Consider the following 18723-nt stretch of genomic DNA (forward strand, 5'->3'; position numbering starts at 1 on the left):
CCTGACTGTTCATTGACAGGATCCAAGGACATCTTAATCCACAGAAGAGATAAAATACATGTGTTACATATATGTGTTATGGAGTGCTATTCAGCCCTGAAAAGGAAAGAATGCTGCAGTACACGACAACATGGCAGAATAAAGACAAAATCACTGGTAGACAAAAATGGCATGATTCTGCTTATACAAGATATGGAAAAATCAGATTCACAAAATCAAATATGAAATTTGATTACCAGGCGGGCTGGAGAGAAGCGAATGGATAGTTACTAGTCATAAAGTTTCTACCTAGCAAGAAGACAGGCCCTAGAGATCTATAGTATAACACTGTATCCATACTCAACAATAAAGCATAATTAAAAATCGATTAAAGTGGGCTGGGAAGGTGGCTCAGTGGTAGAGGGCTTGCCTTGCATGCATGAGGCCCTGGGTTTGATTCCTCAGCACCGCATAATCAGAAAAAGCTGGATGTGGTGTTTTGGCTCAAGTGGTAGAGCGCTAGCTTTGAGCTGAAGAGCTGGGGGACAGTGCCCAGGCCCAGAGTTAAGGCCCCATGATGACAAAAACATGCATTAAAGAAAGCAGATATCATCTTGTATTCTTAAAACAACAACCAAAAAGAATTAAAAATAGTTTTTAATTGGGTTGAGAAGCAAGGGCCCAGTTTTAGGAATATGTAAAAATGACTATGAAAAGAAACTTGTTAAAAACAAACTAGAGAAAACTACCCCTGCATTTTATAAAACATTTTACATAGTCCTCTAAAGGAGTTTAGCTGCTGTCTATATGTGATACATGCTGTCCAAGTACTGGTTAAACTAAAAGGTGATTGAGAATTACTACCAAGTTACAAGTGGTTTTGGTTTTATTAAAGCAGATGTTTGTTTGTATATATATGTCATATAATACGGTAGTTTAAATGGGCTTTTAACTGAATACATTGAAATCAATACTGATGGTTATATAAAGTACCAAGAGAGAAAGAATGCTTGAGATGGACATATAGACATATAATACATGTCATGTACTGTGGCTGTTTGTCAAACATGGATTCAAATCAAAATCTTTAAGGCATATGTCTCTTGGCAGGCAGGCGTGGACAGGGGGAGAAGCAAGGACTGTCCTGGTCCTGCGGAATTAACCTGCTAGTGTTCCTATAGATGGTGGAACCTGACTGAGGCTGTGAGCCCAGAAATCAGCAGAAAAGAGATAGGTACAAAGGCCATGGGTCACATGGGTTGTTGCAGAATACCATGGAGAGTACAGATGGCTATGGAATTGTGGAGGGAGGGTTGATGTGTATGAGAGATGGACAGGTAAGTTGGGCTCATTCTGTAAGAAAATTCGAATGCCAAGGTCTGGAGTTCAGTAGCTAGCCAGAAGCCATGAAAAGGCGCAATGGATAGCGGCTGGATTTGTTTTTAATTTAAAAATGAACAAGTGGAGTCTTTTGAGGAACCTCCATACTGCTTTCCAAAGTGGTTGAACAAGTTTACATTCCCACCAACAATGAAGTAAGGTTCCTTTCTGTCCACATCCCCTCCAGCATCTGTTGTTGTTAGAGTTCTTGATTTTTGCTGTTCTAACTGGAGTGAGGTGATATCTCAATGTTGTTTTGATTTGCATTTCTTTTATGGCTAGGGATGTTGAACATTTCTTCATGTGTCTATTGGCCATCCTTCTTTCTTCTTCAGAGAAGCTTCTCTTTAAGTCTTTCGCCCACTTACTTATTGGGCAGTTGTTTCTTTGAGGATTTGTTGTTGGGTGGTTTAATTTTTTGAGTTCCAAGTATATTTTAGATATGAGACCCTTGTCCGTTGTATGGCTAGTAAAGATCTTCTCCCAGTCCGTGGGCTTTCTATTGATCTTGCTAGCTATGTCATTTGCCCTGCAGAAGCTCTGCAACCTTATACAATCCCATTTGTCCAACCTTTCTTTGATTTGTTGTGTTTCCGGGTCTCTATTCAGAAAATTTCGGCCTGAGCCAAGGAGACCCAGGGTTTCTCCTATTCCATCCTGTAATGTTTTCAGAGTGTCTGCTTTGACTTCAAGGTCTTTGATCCATTTGGAGTTGATTCTGGTGCAGGGTGATATATAAGGATCTAGCTTTAGTTTTCTACATGTAGTTAACCAGTTTTGCCAGCACCATTTACTGAAGAGGCTCCCACTTTTGGGCATTTACCCTAATGTTTACAAAAAAGACCACACTAAAGCTACCAGCACAACTATGTTTATTGCAGCATTATTTACCATAGCTAAGATATGGAACCAACCCAGATGCCCCTCAGTAGGTGAATGGATCAAGAAAATGTGGTATATATACACAATGGAATTCTATGCCTCCATCAGAAAGAATGACATTGCCCCATTTGTTAGGAAATGGAAAGGCTTGGAAAAAATTATATTAAGTGAAGTAAGCCAGGCCCAAAGAAACATAGGTCCCATGGTTTCCCTTATTTGCAATATCTAGTATAGGTATGAGTCAAGCGGAAAAAGTCAGAGAAGGTGATGTTAGGAAAACGAACCCTCAAATATGTATTTTAATGTTTTTGTTTCTTTCATGCATGTGTTTCTAACGCATTTATAAGATTATTTCTTTGTTGCTTTGTATGTCCCTCCCCCACAGTGTAACCCCTGCTTTCACTATATTTGATGTCAGTATAACATGTGGAGGAGATGGGGACAAACAAGTCGTTTAAGGATTCAGGTGGACCTGTTGCAACAATGAGAAGTACAAAATGTCATGTCAAAACCAGCTTTACAATGTCGGAGGGGGGGGGAGGGGGGGTATGATTGGGTGGGGGGGAGGGGGGAGGCTGGGAAGGGAGGTGAAGGGTAAACAAAGGAGGAGGCTGCAATGCTTGGTAAGAAATGTATGCATTATCCTGACCATGTAATTGTAACCCCTCTGTATAGTATGTTCTCAAATAAAATAAAATAAAATTTAAAAAAAAAAATGAACAAGTATAGGTCAATGTTTTGCTCTGGAGTTTTGAGACTCAGAAGACTTTGCTTGTTCACCTTTGCCTAGCCAGCACCCACAGCTTAGGTGCCAGGCACCTAACAGGATGCCACTGAGTTCAGGTCACCTGGAAAGTGACAGGACTGGGACAAAGTTGCAGGCAGGAGCAGGCTGGTATGTGCGCACTGGAGTGGCAGGATGGAGCTGGAAGAACGTGTAAGCTTAAGGACCTTATTCTCTGTGGAGCATTTGTGAGATTTGTTTTGTAGATAGTGGGCAGGATTATTTTAAGTCTTTGGTAGGCATTTGACAAGCTTTCCTATTTCACCCCAAAACTACTTCTGGTGCCTATCTTAAAGTGATAATCCTAAAGAAATATTTTGTGTATAAACATCATTCACAGTATTGTTTTTTTAAATTTTTTTATTGTAAAGGTGATCTATAGAGGGGTTACAGTTACATAAATCAGTTGAGAACATTTCTTCTTGAACAGTGTCACCCCTCCCTCATTTTCTCCCAGTTTTTTCCCTCCTGACCCTCCTTGCCCCGAAATTTTTTTTTTAATTTTTTTTATTGTGAAAATACTGTACAGAGGGGTTACAATTACATGGGCAAGATAATGAGTACATTTCTTATCAAGCATTGCAGCCTCCTCCTTTGTTTCCCCTTCTTATCCGCCCCCCCCCCCCCCCCCACCCAATCCTCCCTGGCGAAATTGTATAGTTCATTTCTAACATAGTGTCTCGTGAGTATCACTGCTCAATTAGTTCAATATTGTTTTTAATAGAGAAAAATGGAAACAGTCTAATAACCAGAAAACACCTGATATATTGGTATCTATTTGTGAAGTTTTGAATTCACTGTTATCATTATTATAAAAGATAATAATGGGCCTAGTATAAGTGAGGCCTTGAGTTTCATCTCCAGCATTATAATACCTGTAAGCCTGGCACTGGTGGCTCACACCTGTAATCCTAGCTACTCAGGAGGCTGAGATCTGAGGATAGCGGTTCAAAGCCAGCCCAGGCGGGAAAGTCCATGAGACTCTTACCTCCAATTAACCACCAGAAAACCAGAAGTAGAGCTGTGGCTCAGTGGTAGAATGGTAGTCTTGAGTAAAACCGCTCAGGGACAGCGCTCAGGTCCCGAGTTGAAGCCCCACAACAGACAATATAATGATAATAATTAATAATACTAAGTATGTCAAGCCTTTAAAGGATGCAAAATTGATCATGGGTGAGGAAATCCTTCAGTTAAACATGTTTTTCTGAGAGTGTCTGCATTTTCCTATGAGTTAAAATCCTTCAGTAAGTCCAGTATGTTGCAGAGGGTGCTCTGGAGGCCACAGGAAACCGTGGAATAAACCTAAATTCTGTCTTAAGGGACGTGGGGAGGTCGGCCTCTGGAAGGCGGGCCGACTCCTCCCTCCTCCCGGCCGTCCCCGCGCAGCACCTGTGTCACCCAGGTAACCGGCACACCTGGAGGACCTCGCGGACGTGGAGTTCGGATGGAGAAGTCAAGCCGACGCCCTAGTCGATGACTTCTTCTGTTTTGTTTTGTGCTTTTGACTTGGCGAATCAGGAATGCAAGGAAGGCGACTGGGAATGAAACTGCATGCACTTTTTGACCCAGAGCCGAGAGCAGGGAGCGGCGGCAGCGGCCAGGACGCGCCCGTCCTGCAGGCGACGCTGCAGCGGGACCCGCGAGCGGGCGGGCGGGCTGAGCTCGGGCTCCAGCCACAAGGTGAAGCGGACGGACCACGTGACCCGAAGGGCGGGGGTAGGAGGACAGGCTCTGGCCAGGCATCTTCCTTTACTGTCAGGCGGGCGGAGCCGTGAACCAAACCAACGTCTTCGGAGCGGCTGGGGGCGGAGCCCACGAATGCGGGCTCAGAAGTCGGGAGCTCCGGCTTCCGCCGAGTTGGTTTTTCGGTTGCTGAGTCGCGGTGACTCGGTGGTCTGCGGTCGGGCTGAGCCGCGCGGTGCAATGGCGACCTTTGTGAGCGAGCTGGAGGCGGCCAAGAAGAACTTGAGCGAGGCCTTGGGGGACAACGTGAAACAGTGAGAGCCGCCGGGGCGCGGCCTCTAGGCCTGGGCGCCGGCGATCTGGCCTGGGGCGGCCACCACGCGCCGCGGGTTTCTCCCCACGGCTCCGAGGCCTGCGGAGCCTAGCGCCGGCCTCGGCGCCCCCGGGGTTCTGAAGCAGGGTGGGGCGGCCGCGGGGACCCACCGCGCCGGGGGGCGGGGAGACGCGCAGGAGACACCCTTGAGCGTCCCCGGGGCACCCGGGAGGGGCGGGAGGAGCGGGGTTCACCGTCCGAGGGGCTGCGGAGCAGGGGCGTCCGGCGCGGGGTGCGGACGCGTGGGGCGGCGGGACCGGGAGGGCTTCCTGGAGGCGGAGGTTTGGGGGAGCTGGGTCGCGCGGGAACTTTGACAGCGGCACGGGGAGGCCATCACCGAACCGCACCACAGTTACTACCTTGGCCAACACTTGAGTGTGCCAACTGCCCCCACGACGCAGGCTCAAGGAGAATTCCCTTTTGCAGAGACCTAGCGAGTTTAAGCTGACTCCTCTACAGCCACTTGCGGGGATTGCGCCCACGCTCCGGATTGAAAGCCAGACGCCCGATCACCCCCACTCCTGATCAGGCTGGAGGCCAGGGCCGGGGACTCAGTAAAAGGCACTTCCAGATTAATGGTGCCCCTGATTGAACCTCTGACATACACAGAAGAGCTGGAGAATTTAAAAATTAAAAAAAATATATATCCTAATAGCTCTTTGCTTTGGTAGTATTGATGACATTTAGTTTTTTTTTTATTATAAAGATACTATACAGAGGGTTACAGTTACATGAGTGAGGTAATGAGTACACTTCCTCTTGAACATTGTTACCCCCTTGACATTTAGTTTTTTAAAATAGCAGTTGCTAGCTGATTAACGAAGGCAGAGGAAGGGGCAGGATCAGAGAACTTAGTGATGCTAAATTCCCTCCCACCCCCAACAACACTTTCTTTTCATCCTTCTCCATGTTTATTGTTCCACTGGATTGGATTACTTAGATTAGATAGATGATCTGGAGTCTTTCCCCTCATATAAAATTTTGGGCTGAAAAATTAAGTTTGTCTCATCCTGTCAAGATCTTAACAAGTTTGATACAATAAGTCAAAACGTCTATGAAGACTAGATTTATAATCTAATCTACTGATTGACCGAATTTTTTTCTATTTTTAGTAAACATTTGGTGACCTCCAAAATGCATTGTTCTACTTAGAGTTATATTTTAATATTCACGTTCATGGACAGGCTATTCTTTACTTGTGTAGTGAATTAAAAATTCTTAATTTTAACAAGCAGTTAAAACAGTTTTCATTCTCATTAGTTGTGATAGCTTTTTAATTTTCTAATGCTGGTAAAATTTACATTTCTATAAGCATAGTTGGACATTTGTCCTCGCACCAACTTACAAGTATTTGGAAGTACACTAAATCTGAAAGACAATGTATGTATGAATTACTTTTTTTTTGGTGGCAGTACTGGGCATGAGCTCAGGGCTTTGTACGTGTTTTCCACTCATGGCTGGTACTCCACTACTTGTAGAGTATTACTCAGATCAGCTTTTTTGCTGGTTAATTGGAGATGGAATCTCTTGGACTTTGCTGCCTGGGCTAGCTTTGTACTGTGATCCTCAAATCTCAGCCTCACTAGTAGCTAATCAGCACCCAGGTTAAGGTGACTTTAACCTGACTAGCTGCAAGGATTCCTCCCCTTTTACCCCACCCTCCAGTTGACTTCAGGACTGCTGGAAATATATTTTGAAGTTACCATTTCCTATTCCCCTCCCCCCTTTTTTTTCTGTATTGAAGTTTGGACTGAGCCTCCTACTTACTAAACAGATGCTCTACTACTTGAACCATGCCCCCAGTCCACTTTTGTTTTACTGTTTGAATAAAGTCTTGCATTTTTTTGCTTGCACTAACCTCTAATCTTGATCATTCTACTAAGGCTGAGTATGCAGGCCTGGACAACCATACCTAGTTTATTTGTTGAGATGGAGTCTCACTAACTTTTTGCCCCACCTAGCCTCAAACTGTGTTCCTCTCAATCTCTGCTTCCAGAATAGATGGGATTATAGGTGTAAGTCACTATGTCTAGCTTCCTCTTTTCCTTGTTAAAGGTCTATACTGACTACCCGACGGCCAAACATGAATGCCCCAGCTAAACTGGGTGCATCTGTAGTGTGAATTCCCACTAGCAATGTAATCCAAGGAGTTCTTTCTGCTAAGAAGTAATCCAAGGAGATCTTTGTGCTAAGAAAAGTTAATGGTGTAGTATTATATTGTTCTACATTTGTATTTCTATTGTCTAGTTCCCCTTCTAGTCCTTAAAAAGTGCCTCGTGGTTAAATAGTTTATTTTTTATTATCTTTAAGTAGTTGTACAAAGAATTTCCCATTCTACAAAACAGTATATGAATACAAAGTGTCTGACAACATTGTCACCCATCGCTGCTATTGGTTACATAGTTTGTAAATAGTTTTTATAGTGATATCCTTGATGAACAGTTTGCTTTGCTTTGTGCATCCTACCCATTGAAAGGCGATCCAGGGTGGTATGTAAAACATAAGATTATACCAAGAGTCTTATGCCCTGTGCTCATTGTCTTTTATGTCTGCCTGAATTAGATTGGATGATCACGTGGCCTAATTTAAATTCTAAATTCTGTTAAAAGGTAGCCACTTTCTAAGGTTCTGAAATTTATCTTCCACATATGCATTGGGGAGGGGACACATGACATAGTTCAGGCAATGTCACTGGGGACCATACCATTCCTTCCCTGGGAGTTGGAACAAGTAAGGTGAAGAGGGGGGAAGAGACAAAATCAGTGGTTATTGATGTTATTTCTGCTCTTGCAGATACTGGGCTAACTTAAAGTTATGGTTCAAGCAGAAGATCAGCAAAGAAGAGTTTGACCTGGAAGCTCATAGACTGCTCACACAGGACAATGGTAACATACCAGACCGTGGAGTTACTCTACTGCTTCTAAGCCTTCCCTGATGTTCAGGAAATGAAAGTCTTTTCACTTTTTAGGAAACAAAATTTTGGTAGATAAGTGAATCTCAATATTTTAGATATTAAAATGAAGTATGAAGAATGGCAGAGTAGGGGATAGTCAGTCTTAAAAAATAATCTAGTGGTTCTTTTCTGTTGGAAATTATATTTGACTTGTGACAACCTTCCATTTTCCAGTTCATTCTCACAATGATTTCCTGCTGGCCATTCTCACGCGCTGTCAGATTTTAGTCTCTACACCAGGTGAGAAAGGGATGGGAAAGCTTCTTATATATGTTGCTTGGCAAAGCCAGGGAGCAGTAAGCTTTTGTTTACTTCAACAGATGCATCTGGTTTGCAAATGAAATGTTCTTTGAACTGTTCATCAAAGAAAAATTCATTGGTTGTAAATTATTTAATTATTTCACAGATTTTTTTTCTTTTTTTTTTTTTTTTTTTGTCACTTGTGGGGCTTGAACTCTGGGCCTGGCACTGCCTCTGAGCTCTTTAGCTCAAGGAGAGCATGATACCACTTGAGCCACAGCGCCACTTCCAGAATTTCTTTTTTTAAATACTAGTATCAAGGTTTGAATTCAGGGCCTTGAGTTTGCCTAGCTTAATTGCTCAGGTGACACGCTACCAATTGAGTCACAACTCCCACTCAGCTTTATGCTGGTTATTTTGGAAATGGAGTATCAGAGATTTCTCTACCAGGGCTATCTTTGAACACAATACTCTGGATCTCAGCCTTTTAAGTACAAGACTACAGGTGTAAGCCAATGGTGTTCAGCTCACAGAGTCCTTTGAAAGCACATCTCCCTATACTTCTACTAACTTTTAGTGTTTACTTCCCTTCTGCTGCATTTTAGGATACTTAAGTGAGAAATGTTGAAGTGGTAGGACCTCAGGTTCAGAAAGTGAAGAGCAGGAAGAGAAGGGCTGGCATTAAGAGAATGTAGGAGAATGTGTTTAGTAGACACTGGGGAGGAGTTGTATGGTGGGCAACTAAGGTAGGTGTTTTAAGGAGGTTTGAGCTTCAACATGCATGTTTGACAAGTTATTGATTGAGAGATTAGTGATACTAAACCTATCACTTCCTCCACAAGAGTTACAGCTAGAAACACTGACTCTTAAAAAGTTCTTGGAGTGGGAATGGTAGTTTTGTGTGGTAAGAGGAAGATTGAGTTACAATATACCTCATTTAACCATCCTACGGTAATTAGGTAAAAATAAGTAATACATTGTAAACTTCTCTTATGACAAAAACTGTCCTAGACTTTACTAAGAACTGAGCTTCATGGATATCTCCTGCCTTGGTAGATTAAGTTGATTTATTTTTAGTGCATTGGTGATTTCTCTTGAATCAAAAAGCAATCAAGAAATGACTTGTGGTTGGGTGAGGTGGGTATCAGTGGCTAGGAGAGTCACTGTGAGTCTGGCAAAAAATAACTATCTAAAAAATAAATAGGGGCTGGGAAGGTGGCTCAGTGGTAGAGCGCTTGCCTTGCATGCCTGAGGCCCTGGGTTCGATTCCTCAGCACCACATAAGCAAAAAGAAAAAAGCCAGAAGTGGCGCTGTGGATCAAGTGGTAGAGCGTTAGCCTTGAGCTGAAGAGCTGAGGGACAGCGCCCAGGCCCAGAGTTCAGGCCCCACAACCGGACCCCCCCCCCCCCCAAAAAAAAAAAAAAATGAAGCAGGAAAGGGCTGTGTATGGCTTGAGTGGTAGAGCACCTGGTTCAAACTCTAATACTGCTGGGGTTTTACTTTTAAAACCGTAACGAATGCCAAATAGATATGAAGTGCCATTAGTAAGTTCAGGTAACTGACTTAATCAAATAAAAACCTTGATGTTCTTGTGTTAGTATTATTGTCTATTTAAAAATGAATGAATTCAAACATCCCATTTGAATCCTGAGAATTAATCCTCTGTTCAAAACTCCACATTTATTTCCTCAAAATGAAACAAAGCAAAATTTACTTTATACTTACCAGTTGTATTGGCTGTTTTTCTAGGCAAGGCTGGGAAAAAGATTTTTATATTATTATTTATGGAGCACAGCACACCATATACCCTATGTGTATTGTTTTTAATCCTTAAGCAACTCCACAGATGATGTTAGCCTCTTCAGACAGAGAAGATGACTGCCTCCCTCCAAGACTAAACTGAGGCCTTGCCTACCTAAGAGGAAGTGTTGGCTCAAAAATTGTATCTTCAGTGCTGTGAAAAAGTATCCCCCCTTTTTTGGGGGGGGTCAGGGATCCTCACCCTTACTTTTAGCAAGGTCTTAGAGGAGATAATAGATGTGTTTGGTTCACCACCTTGGACTAGAAGGTTCTTTTGTAGCTTTTTTTTTTTTTTTTCAGGGCTAAGGACCGAACCCAGGGCCTTGTGCGTGCCAGGCGGGTGCCCTTCCACTGGGCTAAACCCCCAGCCCCTGGACTAGAAGATTCTATTCTGATTTTATAATGCTATTACTGATAAATATTAATTAAAAGATGAGAAAACTGTTTTCCTAAAATAATTTTGGTTAGAGCTAGAAAGAAAAATTTGACTTAAGAGTTTGTTTAGAGAATTATAGTATGAAGAGAAGATCTAGGTTTGAGCATTTGTTATTTATTTTTCTTAATAGAGAATTCCATACTTTCTAGCACCAAATGAAAACAAATGTAACCGTTGTCCATTGTCATCATTATATTCACTTACGCATATTATTTTTCTATCTCATAGAGGGTGCTGGGTCTTTGCCCTGGACAGGGGGTTCTGCAGCGAAACCTGGAAAACCCAAGGGCAAGAAAAAGCTTTCTTCTGTTCGTCAGAAATTTGATGTAAGTGATTTCCCTGGTAGGTCTTGGAAGCCATAGCTTTAAGTTCTAGTGTTATGAACCAACTTTACATTTGAAATGAATGTTAAAATACTGGTAGTAGAGCTGAAAAAAAAAAGGGTATGATTTAACACAAAAGGGCCTCAAAGATTGTGAGTCTGCACGTTCACAATTCTCGTTCATGATTGCTTAAATACTACTATGTAATCAGTAGAACCTATAGTTTTTTTCATTGATTCAAAGTATGCCTATGTTCTTTTCCCTCTTCACATTTTTTGTTGAATGAGTAATGTTTTTCAGAGGGAAGGGATCAGTTCCCAGCGTTAACAGCTAGGAGGCTCTTGTTTGTGCCCAGCTGCCCAGCTGAGTCCTGTTCCTTTCATGATCACTACAGATGTCAGAAAGCATTTGGCTCTAAAACTATTAAACACTTTAGATTAGCAAGATTTTTGTTGTTTCTTTATTAGAAAATTTCTAAAAATAATCCTTTGTAGATTTTACTGGGTATTGATAGTTTTATATTAATAGCAACATATATTTATTTCTTTCCACCTCTGGCCTATGGCTTACATTAGTAATATTGCTCAATCTGGAGGACCTCAGTATCTCCAAAAAGGCACAGATGGCTTAAAAAGCTGTGTTCAATATAAAACATAGCTTTATACTTGGAAAATGGGAAAAAATAACTTCAATATTATTATTTTTATGCTGGTCATGGGGCTTGAAGTCAGGTCCTGGGTGCTGTCTTTGAGCTTTTTTGCTCAAGGCACTGCACCACTTGGAGGCAGAGCTCTACTTTTGGTTTTTTGGTAGTTTATTGGAGATAAGAGTCTCATGGACTTTCCAGCCTGGGTTAGCTTTGAACTGTGATCCTCAGATCTTAGCCTCCTGAGTAGTTAGGATTATAGGCATGACTACTGGTGCCTGGCTCAGTATTGTTTTATAATACAAATTTTAAATAGGGACAAACTTTTCCTATACAACCTTTTATATTATGCCAGGAGCATATTTCACATCTCCCAGTGATGACTGAGGATGAGTGGGCTATCAAGTCCAGAGGAAGCCTGAAATTTTTATGCATGAGGACAGGTTGAAGAAAATAGTTTTAGTTAGTGTGGCCATCTCTTAGATTCTGTGTTGGCCACTGTAAGTAGTAAATAACAGTACCTGAATAGCTCTGTCTTACAGTATTATCTTAGGGTATTGCCTGTTAAAGCTGTCATATTGATAAAGCACTAGTTATATGTCTATTATAATTTTGTAACCAACTTTCTCACAGTAAAGCTTCTGCCTTTTTGAATGCAGTTCTTCATCTCCTTCCTAACTGCTATTTTTTAGCACAGGCCCCACCAACATCTTGTGATCAGCATAGTATTAATGCATAGAATAAACTGCTGTGCACACAGCCATCCTTCTTAATTTATGTCTTTATTATTATCATAAATTGTGGGGCTTGAACTCCGGGGTTGGGCGCTATCCCTGAGCTCTTTTGCTCAAGGCTAGCCCTCTACTTCTTTGAGCCACAGTGCCACTTCCAGTTTGGGAATTTCCTGCCTGGGCTGGCTTTGGACCACAATTGGTAGATCTCAGCATCCTGAGTGGCTATGATTATAGGTGTGAGCCATCAGTGTCTGACAAATACTATTTTTAATTTTTTTTTTCTCCTATGATACAGTTTCCATGGCTTCCATTTGTCTGGTCTCAATGTAATACTTGGTTTGTTTTTGTTTTTGGTTGAATCTTATTATTTGTTGGCATAAGAACTAATCTTGAAGTATTGTTCCTCATAGCATAGATTCCAACCCCAGAACCCCCTCTCTGGAGCTCAGCAGTTCGTGGCCAAGGATCCCCAGGATGATGACGACTTGAAGCTTTGTTCACACACGATGATGCTGCCCACTCGAGGCCAGCTGGAAGGCAGGATGATCGTGACTGCGTACGAGCACGGGCTGGACAATGTCACTGAGGAGGCTGTTTCTGCTGTAGTCTATGCTGTAGAGGTTGGTTTGCTGTTGGCAGAAATAACTTCACAAATTGCATTTGTCTAGTTAATGTGCAATGTTAAAGGGTTGATATTGCCAGAAAAGAACCAAAATGTCACCTTTGTTTCATAGAACTGTCATCATTGAGGTTGTTTTCTTCACAGTCCAAAGAATTACCTTAGTTAATAAACTCATCTTTTTCACAAAGGTTGCTTGTGGCCTACCACTTCTGCTTGATCTGGTGTTCAATTTGTTGGCAAAGGAGTAATTTTTAAGGAATTAGAAATGACAGCAGAAGTCCCAATAACCCAAGTTACTTTTTGCTGTGGAAGTGTTTAGAGAGTGTTAGTCTTGGCAGCTGAACAGTAGGATTTTCATTCAGCACACTATTTCATTCATTTAGTTATGTGATAAGATGTTACATGATGGTACTCAGTTAACATGCATAATTCCATTCATTTCTTTGGGCCTCATTTTCTCATCTATATGTCATAGATGATAATAGCTATCTCACAGAATTAGAAGAATTAAATGAATTCTGCATGCAAATGCTATTAGATTGCTCAAAGATGTCTTTATAGAAGATGGTCTGATTGGTATAATGGAAATGCACAACCTAATCCTGGCTCCCTGGTTAGTGGCATGGTGGGACTAATGTATCTATTTTCAAACAATGTCTCATGTACATTGCTAATTGCTGATTGTGTTTGAGTGTTCATGCGTATCTATTTCCTATGTGTCATGTTTATATGACTTGAGAATGCAAAGGTTCTTTTTCATAGGATTTTGATCGTCAGTTTTTCCAAACAAAATTTTAAGATAGTTTGCCTTTTAAAACTAATTCTAAAATAAGCTTTAAACAGCCTTCATGTACATATAAAGAGCCACTTTTTAAGAGAGCTGAATAAAAACCAGTGTGGCAGGGTGCTGGTGGCTCATGCCTGTAATCCTAGATACTCAGGAGGCTGAGATCTGAGGATCATGGTTCAAAACCAGCCCAGGCAGAAAAGTCCATGAAACTTATCTCCAATTAACCACCAGAAAACCAGAAGTGGTGTTGTAGATCTCAAGTGGTAGAGCACTAGCCTTGAGTTATAGAGCTCAGGGATAGCACCCAGGCCCAGAGTTCAAGCCCCACAACTGACAACAAAAACAAAAAAACAACAAACAAAAAACCCCAATTATATTATTCTCTTTCTCACGCCCTCCTCTGAATTGGCACTAACCTGCTGGCCTGCCCAGGTTTCCTAAATGCTGTGAACACTTTTTGGCCAATGCATATCTAATAGTATGCTTTCAAGGAAAGATTGTGCTACTTTTGTTTTCACAGAATCACCTCAAAGATATACTGACTTCAGTTGTGTCAAGAAGGAAAGCTTATCGAATACGGGATGGCCATTTCAAATATGCTTTTGGTAGTAATGTGACCCCACAGCCATACCTGAAGAACAGTGTGGTCGCATACAACAACCTAATAGAAAGGTAAATGGCTCTTGTCCTTTTTGCTTCCATCCTTTGCTAGTTGGTTACACTGATCTTATACTAAACCGCTGATAAGTAATCAATTAAAGGACAGTAGAACAATTTTATTTTCTAAGGTTGTTCCCTGCGTCCCTGTATGTTATTTAGTGAATTATTTTGGCCCTTTTTTGTGTGTGTTTGGCAATACTAAAGTTTGAACTCAGGACTTCACACTTGCTAAATCAGGGATCTGTTGCTAAGCCATACTTCCAGCCCTTTTTTTGAGCTTACTATTATTATTGTTATTATTATTATATTATTATTATTTGGTGCTAGTCTTGGGGCTTGAACTCAGGGCCTGTGTGTTGTCCCTGTGCCTTTTTGCTCAAGGTTAGTGCTCTACCACTTGAGCCACAGCTCCAATTTCAGCTGTTTTGATGATTAATTGGAGGTAAGAGTTTCATGGACTTTCCTGCCTGGGCTGGCTTTGAACAGTGATCCTCAGATCTCAGCCTCTCTGAGTAGCTAGTATTAAAGGTATGAGCCTCTGGTGCCTGGCTGAGCTTGATATTTTTGAGATAGAGTCTTGCTTCCTGCTGAAGTGTATGCCTGGAATATGATCTTCCTATTTTAGCCTTCCTGTTGTAGCTAGGATGGCAGCTGTGTGCTGCTGCCATGCCCAAATTCTGTTCAGATAGTGCTGGGGAACTTTTTGGTCCAGGCTGGCTTCAAACTGTGATCCTCCTGTTCTCAGCCTCCTGATATGAGCTTTTAAGGGTGGTTTTTTTTTTTTTTTTTTTTTTTTTAACATCAGAGTAGAAGGTTTCATGTGGGTTTAATACAGTCGCCTCCATCCTTTTCTGATGTAGAATGGAGTTACTGTTTGGGGCAGTTCATCCTGATGTCAGCATCTGTCTAGGAAGGAAGTAGTTCTGCTCTCAGCCAGAAGCTTGGCCTATGATAGCCAGGTCAGGGCTGAGGATGACTTCATGATGGTGGTAGGAAGATTGATGGGGTTTTCTCTAAGTCCTCATCTGAGTCCTGTAGTTCAAGGAAGCAGCCTATGCTCTTAGCACCATCTTGGGATGATGTGGTCTCTTGGCTCATTTTCGGTTTCCTACATCTTTATTCCATGGAGGCTTCCCAGAACCTCTCTTAAGTCCTAAATCATTCCTTTATGAGATGGCCTAGAGTACCTTCACCTCTTTGCTGTCTTTCTTGTTCTTGCACCTACCTCTCTCCCTCATCTTTCCCACCTTCCAAAATTGAAATGTGAATCTTAAGCCTTTGGGAAAGAAATAAGCAATAACACTATTTTCCTCGTTAGTGAATTGAGTGAATCTCCTTCAAGTGCTGTATGTTTCCTATCTGGTTTTCTAGCTAGTTATAAAGAAGGGAGGTAAAGAAATGACAGAGAGATAGAAGTGTAGAAGAAAGATGAGATTGGGAAGGTTGTCAAGAGTGATGTGAGGAGAGCAGGAAAAGCAGGCAGCTGGGGCTAGAGGGGGAGAGCAATTGTGGATGGCATGTGGATAGGGTTGTACCAGTGTCATCTTCAAGACCACAGGGACTGCTACCAGAGTCATGAGCCTGTTTCCATCTGTGCCACCTTCAATTGTGCTCCCTGTTCAGGTTGCCATTTTTTAATCATTTCCTGTCTGAATCTCATGCTGGGCTGTCTGTCCATTTACAGTTTTCATGTCATTCTAACTGTAGAGAAAAGCCAGAAAGGTGGCTCCTTGTTATAAGGTGATGGAGCCCTGTCTGGTCTGGCCAGGCTCTGGAACTTTACTTCCCTCCTGCTGGCCAATCCCTGACAGGGCTCTGGCCTCCATCTACTGCTTGTTACTCTAAAAACAGGGCTACTTTTGTCCAATGTGTCAAACCAATTCTTGTTGCTGCCTCACTCTTGTTTCACTCTGTTCTTGAGAAGTATGCAGGCCACCGTGACTGTACTATGATGAAGAAACCATCTCTGACATCTCAGCTTATGTTTTTTTGAAAAATACTGAGATTTGGGTTGATTTACTCCCTTTTCCCCTTTGCCTGTTACTGCTTCTCTGCTTTTGTGATAGCTCTTCCTTCTGTTTATTTTTGAGCTTGTTCACTCTAGTACTATCTGGAGTGAACAGCCCTTAAAAGTCCAAATTATAGGCTATTCATGTATACATTGATTGAGTTTCTAATTCATTTAAAGCTATTTAAATAAGATGTATTCTAACAAGCTACACTATTCTAGTTGCTCAGTTGTCTCCATTGCAGATGCTGGGAAAATTAATAAATTAATTAGTTTATTTATTTATTCAGCCCTTCAGCCTTTTCCGCTCCCTATGCTGGCCAGAATCCAGCTTCCCACCCACCATCTGATGATGCTGAACAGCAGGCTGCCCTCCTGCTGGCCTGCTCAGGGGATACTCTACCTGCATCTTTGCCTCCAGTGAACATGTATGATCTTTTTGAAGCTCTGCAGGTAACTGTTAGCTCCTTAACACTTACCTAGTCTTCTGGACAGGTTAAATATTCCTCAACTCAGTGAAGATATTTACTAGCTTTCCTACTTTTTAACTTGGTTTTTAATCAGTTAAGCATTAAAAAAAATCATCTTTAAGTAGTTGTACAAGTGTTTCAGTTCAACATGTTGGTTCATGTGTACATTGCATGTTGAAACTGGGCTTTTACTGTTTTGGGGTGGTACTGGGGTCTCAATTTAGAGCATTGTGCTTGCTAAGCAGGTGCTTGTTTTTTGAATAGGGTTTTGCATCTTTGCTTGGGCTGACCTTGATCCTTCTATTTATGCCTCCTTTTAAGCTGGGATGATGGACATGTGGCACCACAATCAGTTTATTGGTTGGAATGGGCTCTTGCTAACTTCTCCCCTGCTGGGCTCACCTTAAACTGTGAGCCTCCTAATCTGTTTTTCAAATAGCTGGGATTACAGACATACTACACTATTTCTAGTCTGTTTTTTCACTTTTTTTAAAACTGTTAATTATTAAAGCCATCAATGCTAGCCTCATTTTAAAATCCTGAGCCAAGAAATCCCTTCTAATTTGGCACCCTTATCCCCTACCTCTCCAATTAAAAAGGGGAAAACAATCTTGTTTTTCCTTACTTGTGTTTCAGAACTTTTCTATTTCCTTGTCTTATCTGATTTGAGATTCATTAGGTTCTGATTTAGAGTTTATAGGTTGTGTCTGTCATGAATATTTTGCTGATTTCTAAATTACAGGTGCACAGGGAAGTCATTCCTACACATACTGTGTATGCTCTTAACATCGAAAGAATCATCATGAAACTCTGGCATCCAAATCATGAAGAGCTTCAGCAGGATAAAGTCCACCGACAGCGTTTGGCTGCCAAGGAGGGGCTTTTACTCTGCTAAAGTAGGATTTGAGAATGTGGGGGATCATCATTACTGATAATGGAATGCTTTTTTGGGTCCACATTTCAAGGCTGAAGTGTATAGTGTATATATAACTTTTCCTATGGAAATGTTACATTGAGTACATTTTGTGTTGCTACTGTGAAGCCGTTAGTTATAAATTTGACTGATAATGAACTATATGTCTGTCTTTATCTTCCCAACTGTGGAAACAGGCATTGATGAATTCTGTGCCCGGGATAGGGATGTTTAGGCAGCTAAAGCTTAGTGTTTCTGGTTTGCATGTAAGATAGCTGACAGAAGAAAAAAGCTCTTACAACTTGGTCTCTGTGACTACCACAGCATTTGTGTCTTCACTGATTTAATATATTCTCTATGTGGCAAGTCCAAAAGTGCTGCCTCTTCTAATCTGTATTGTCACATTTGGTTGGGATAACCTGTACAGTGTTAAAATCAGACACTTCCTTTAATGACCAGTAAATAGGTCAATTCGTCCTTGAACAATTTATCATTATAACTCCATAGAACGTGTGACTTGATAATCCTGTACCATTACACAAAAGAGTCATTTCTTTGCATTTACAACAACAAAAACCCAGAATTCTTGGACTGTAATTACTTTATTCTTTTCCCTGTAGCTCATGATACATTTTTTAGCATTAATATGTGCGGAGACTCAGGTTCACTATTTAAATTCCTATAGGATGTTTTGAGAAATCTTACAAATTTGATTTATGCCTACTAGTTCTCCTGTTCCCATGGAATATCTGTTTCAACCCTTCCAGGTGATGACATGAAAATGATTTACTTTTGGCAGTATTACTCATGACCAACTTGTTTTCAAGATAGGTAGCTTTCTATTTGAGAAAAACAGATGTTGATATAGATGGGTCTGTGTAGGTTGAAGTAGTGAATAGATTTATAAGTGTACATGTGGTTTATGTATTTGGATCTGTGTATTTGACTTTGTATTTTGAATGTGATAAATAAAACGTTTTAGGAGAAAACTTTTCTGTTGTAATTTTGTAAATATAGATGGGATACTACCTCCTAAAGAAGACTTG

The 18723-nt window shown here is 41.4% G+C and overlaps 1 protein-coding gene across 1 annotated transcript; it reads left to right on the plus strand.

Annotated features, from left to right (window-relative positions):
* Window positions 1-4825: 4825 nt before the first annotated feature.
* On the plus strand, window positions 4826-18666 carry Tada1 (transcriptional adaptor 1). The gene is made up of 8 exons (XM_042677353.1): window positions 4826-5022; window positions 7875-7966; window positions 8209-8274; window positions 10740-10837; window positions 12625-12834; window positions 14147-14298; window positions 16585-16747; window positions 17507-18666. Exons 1-8 carry the CDS (start codon window positions 4844-4846, stop codon window positions 17657-17659), a joined length of 1113 nt encoding a protein of 370 aa, XP_042533287.1. The 5' UTR covers window positions 4826-4843; the 3' UTR covers window positions 17660-18666.
* Window positions 18667-18723: the final 57 nt, after the last annotated feature.

This window comes from Dipodomys spectabilis, unplaced genomic scaffold (assembly GCF_019054845.1).
Source record: "Dipodomys spectabilis isolate Male_0828 unplaced genomic scaffold, ASM1905484v1 ptg000036l, whole genome shotgun sequence".
Lineage (NCBI taxonomy): Eukaryota > Metazoa > Chordata > Mammalia > Rodentia > Heteromyidae > Dipodomys > Dipodomys spectabilis.

Excerpts from the sequence above, each read along its gene's own strand:
- Tada1 (XM_042677353.1), top strand. The coding sequence starts at position 4,844 with ATGCGGGCTCAGAAGTCGGGAGCTCCGGCTTCCGCCGAGTTGGTTTTT. Across the intron at positions 10,838-12,624 it reads CTGTTCGTCAGAAATTTGAT|CATAGATTCCAACCCCAGAA; the intron begins GTAAGTGATTTC and ends TGTTCCTCATAG. Across the intron at positions 16,748-17,506 it reads ATCTTTTTGAAGCTCTGCAG|GTGCACAGGGAAGTCATTCC; the intron begins GTAACTGTTAGC and ends TCTAAATTACAG.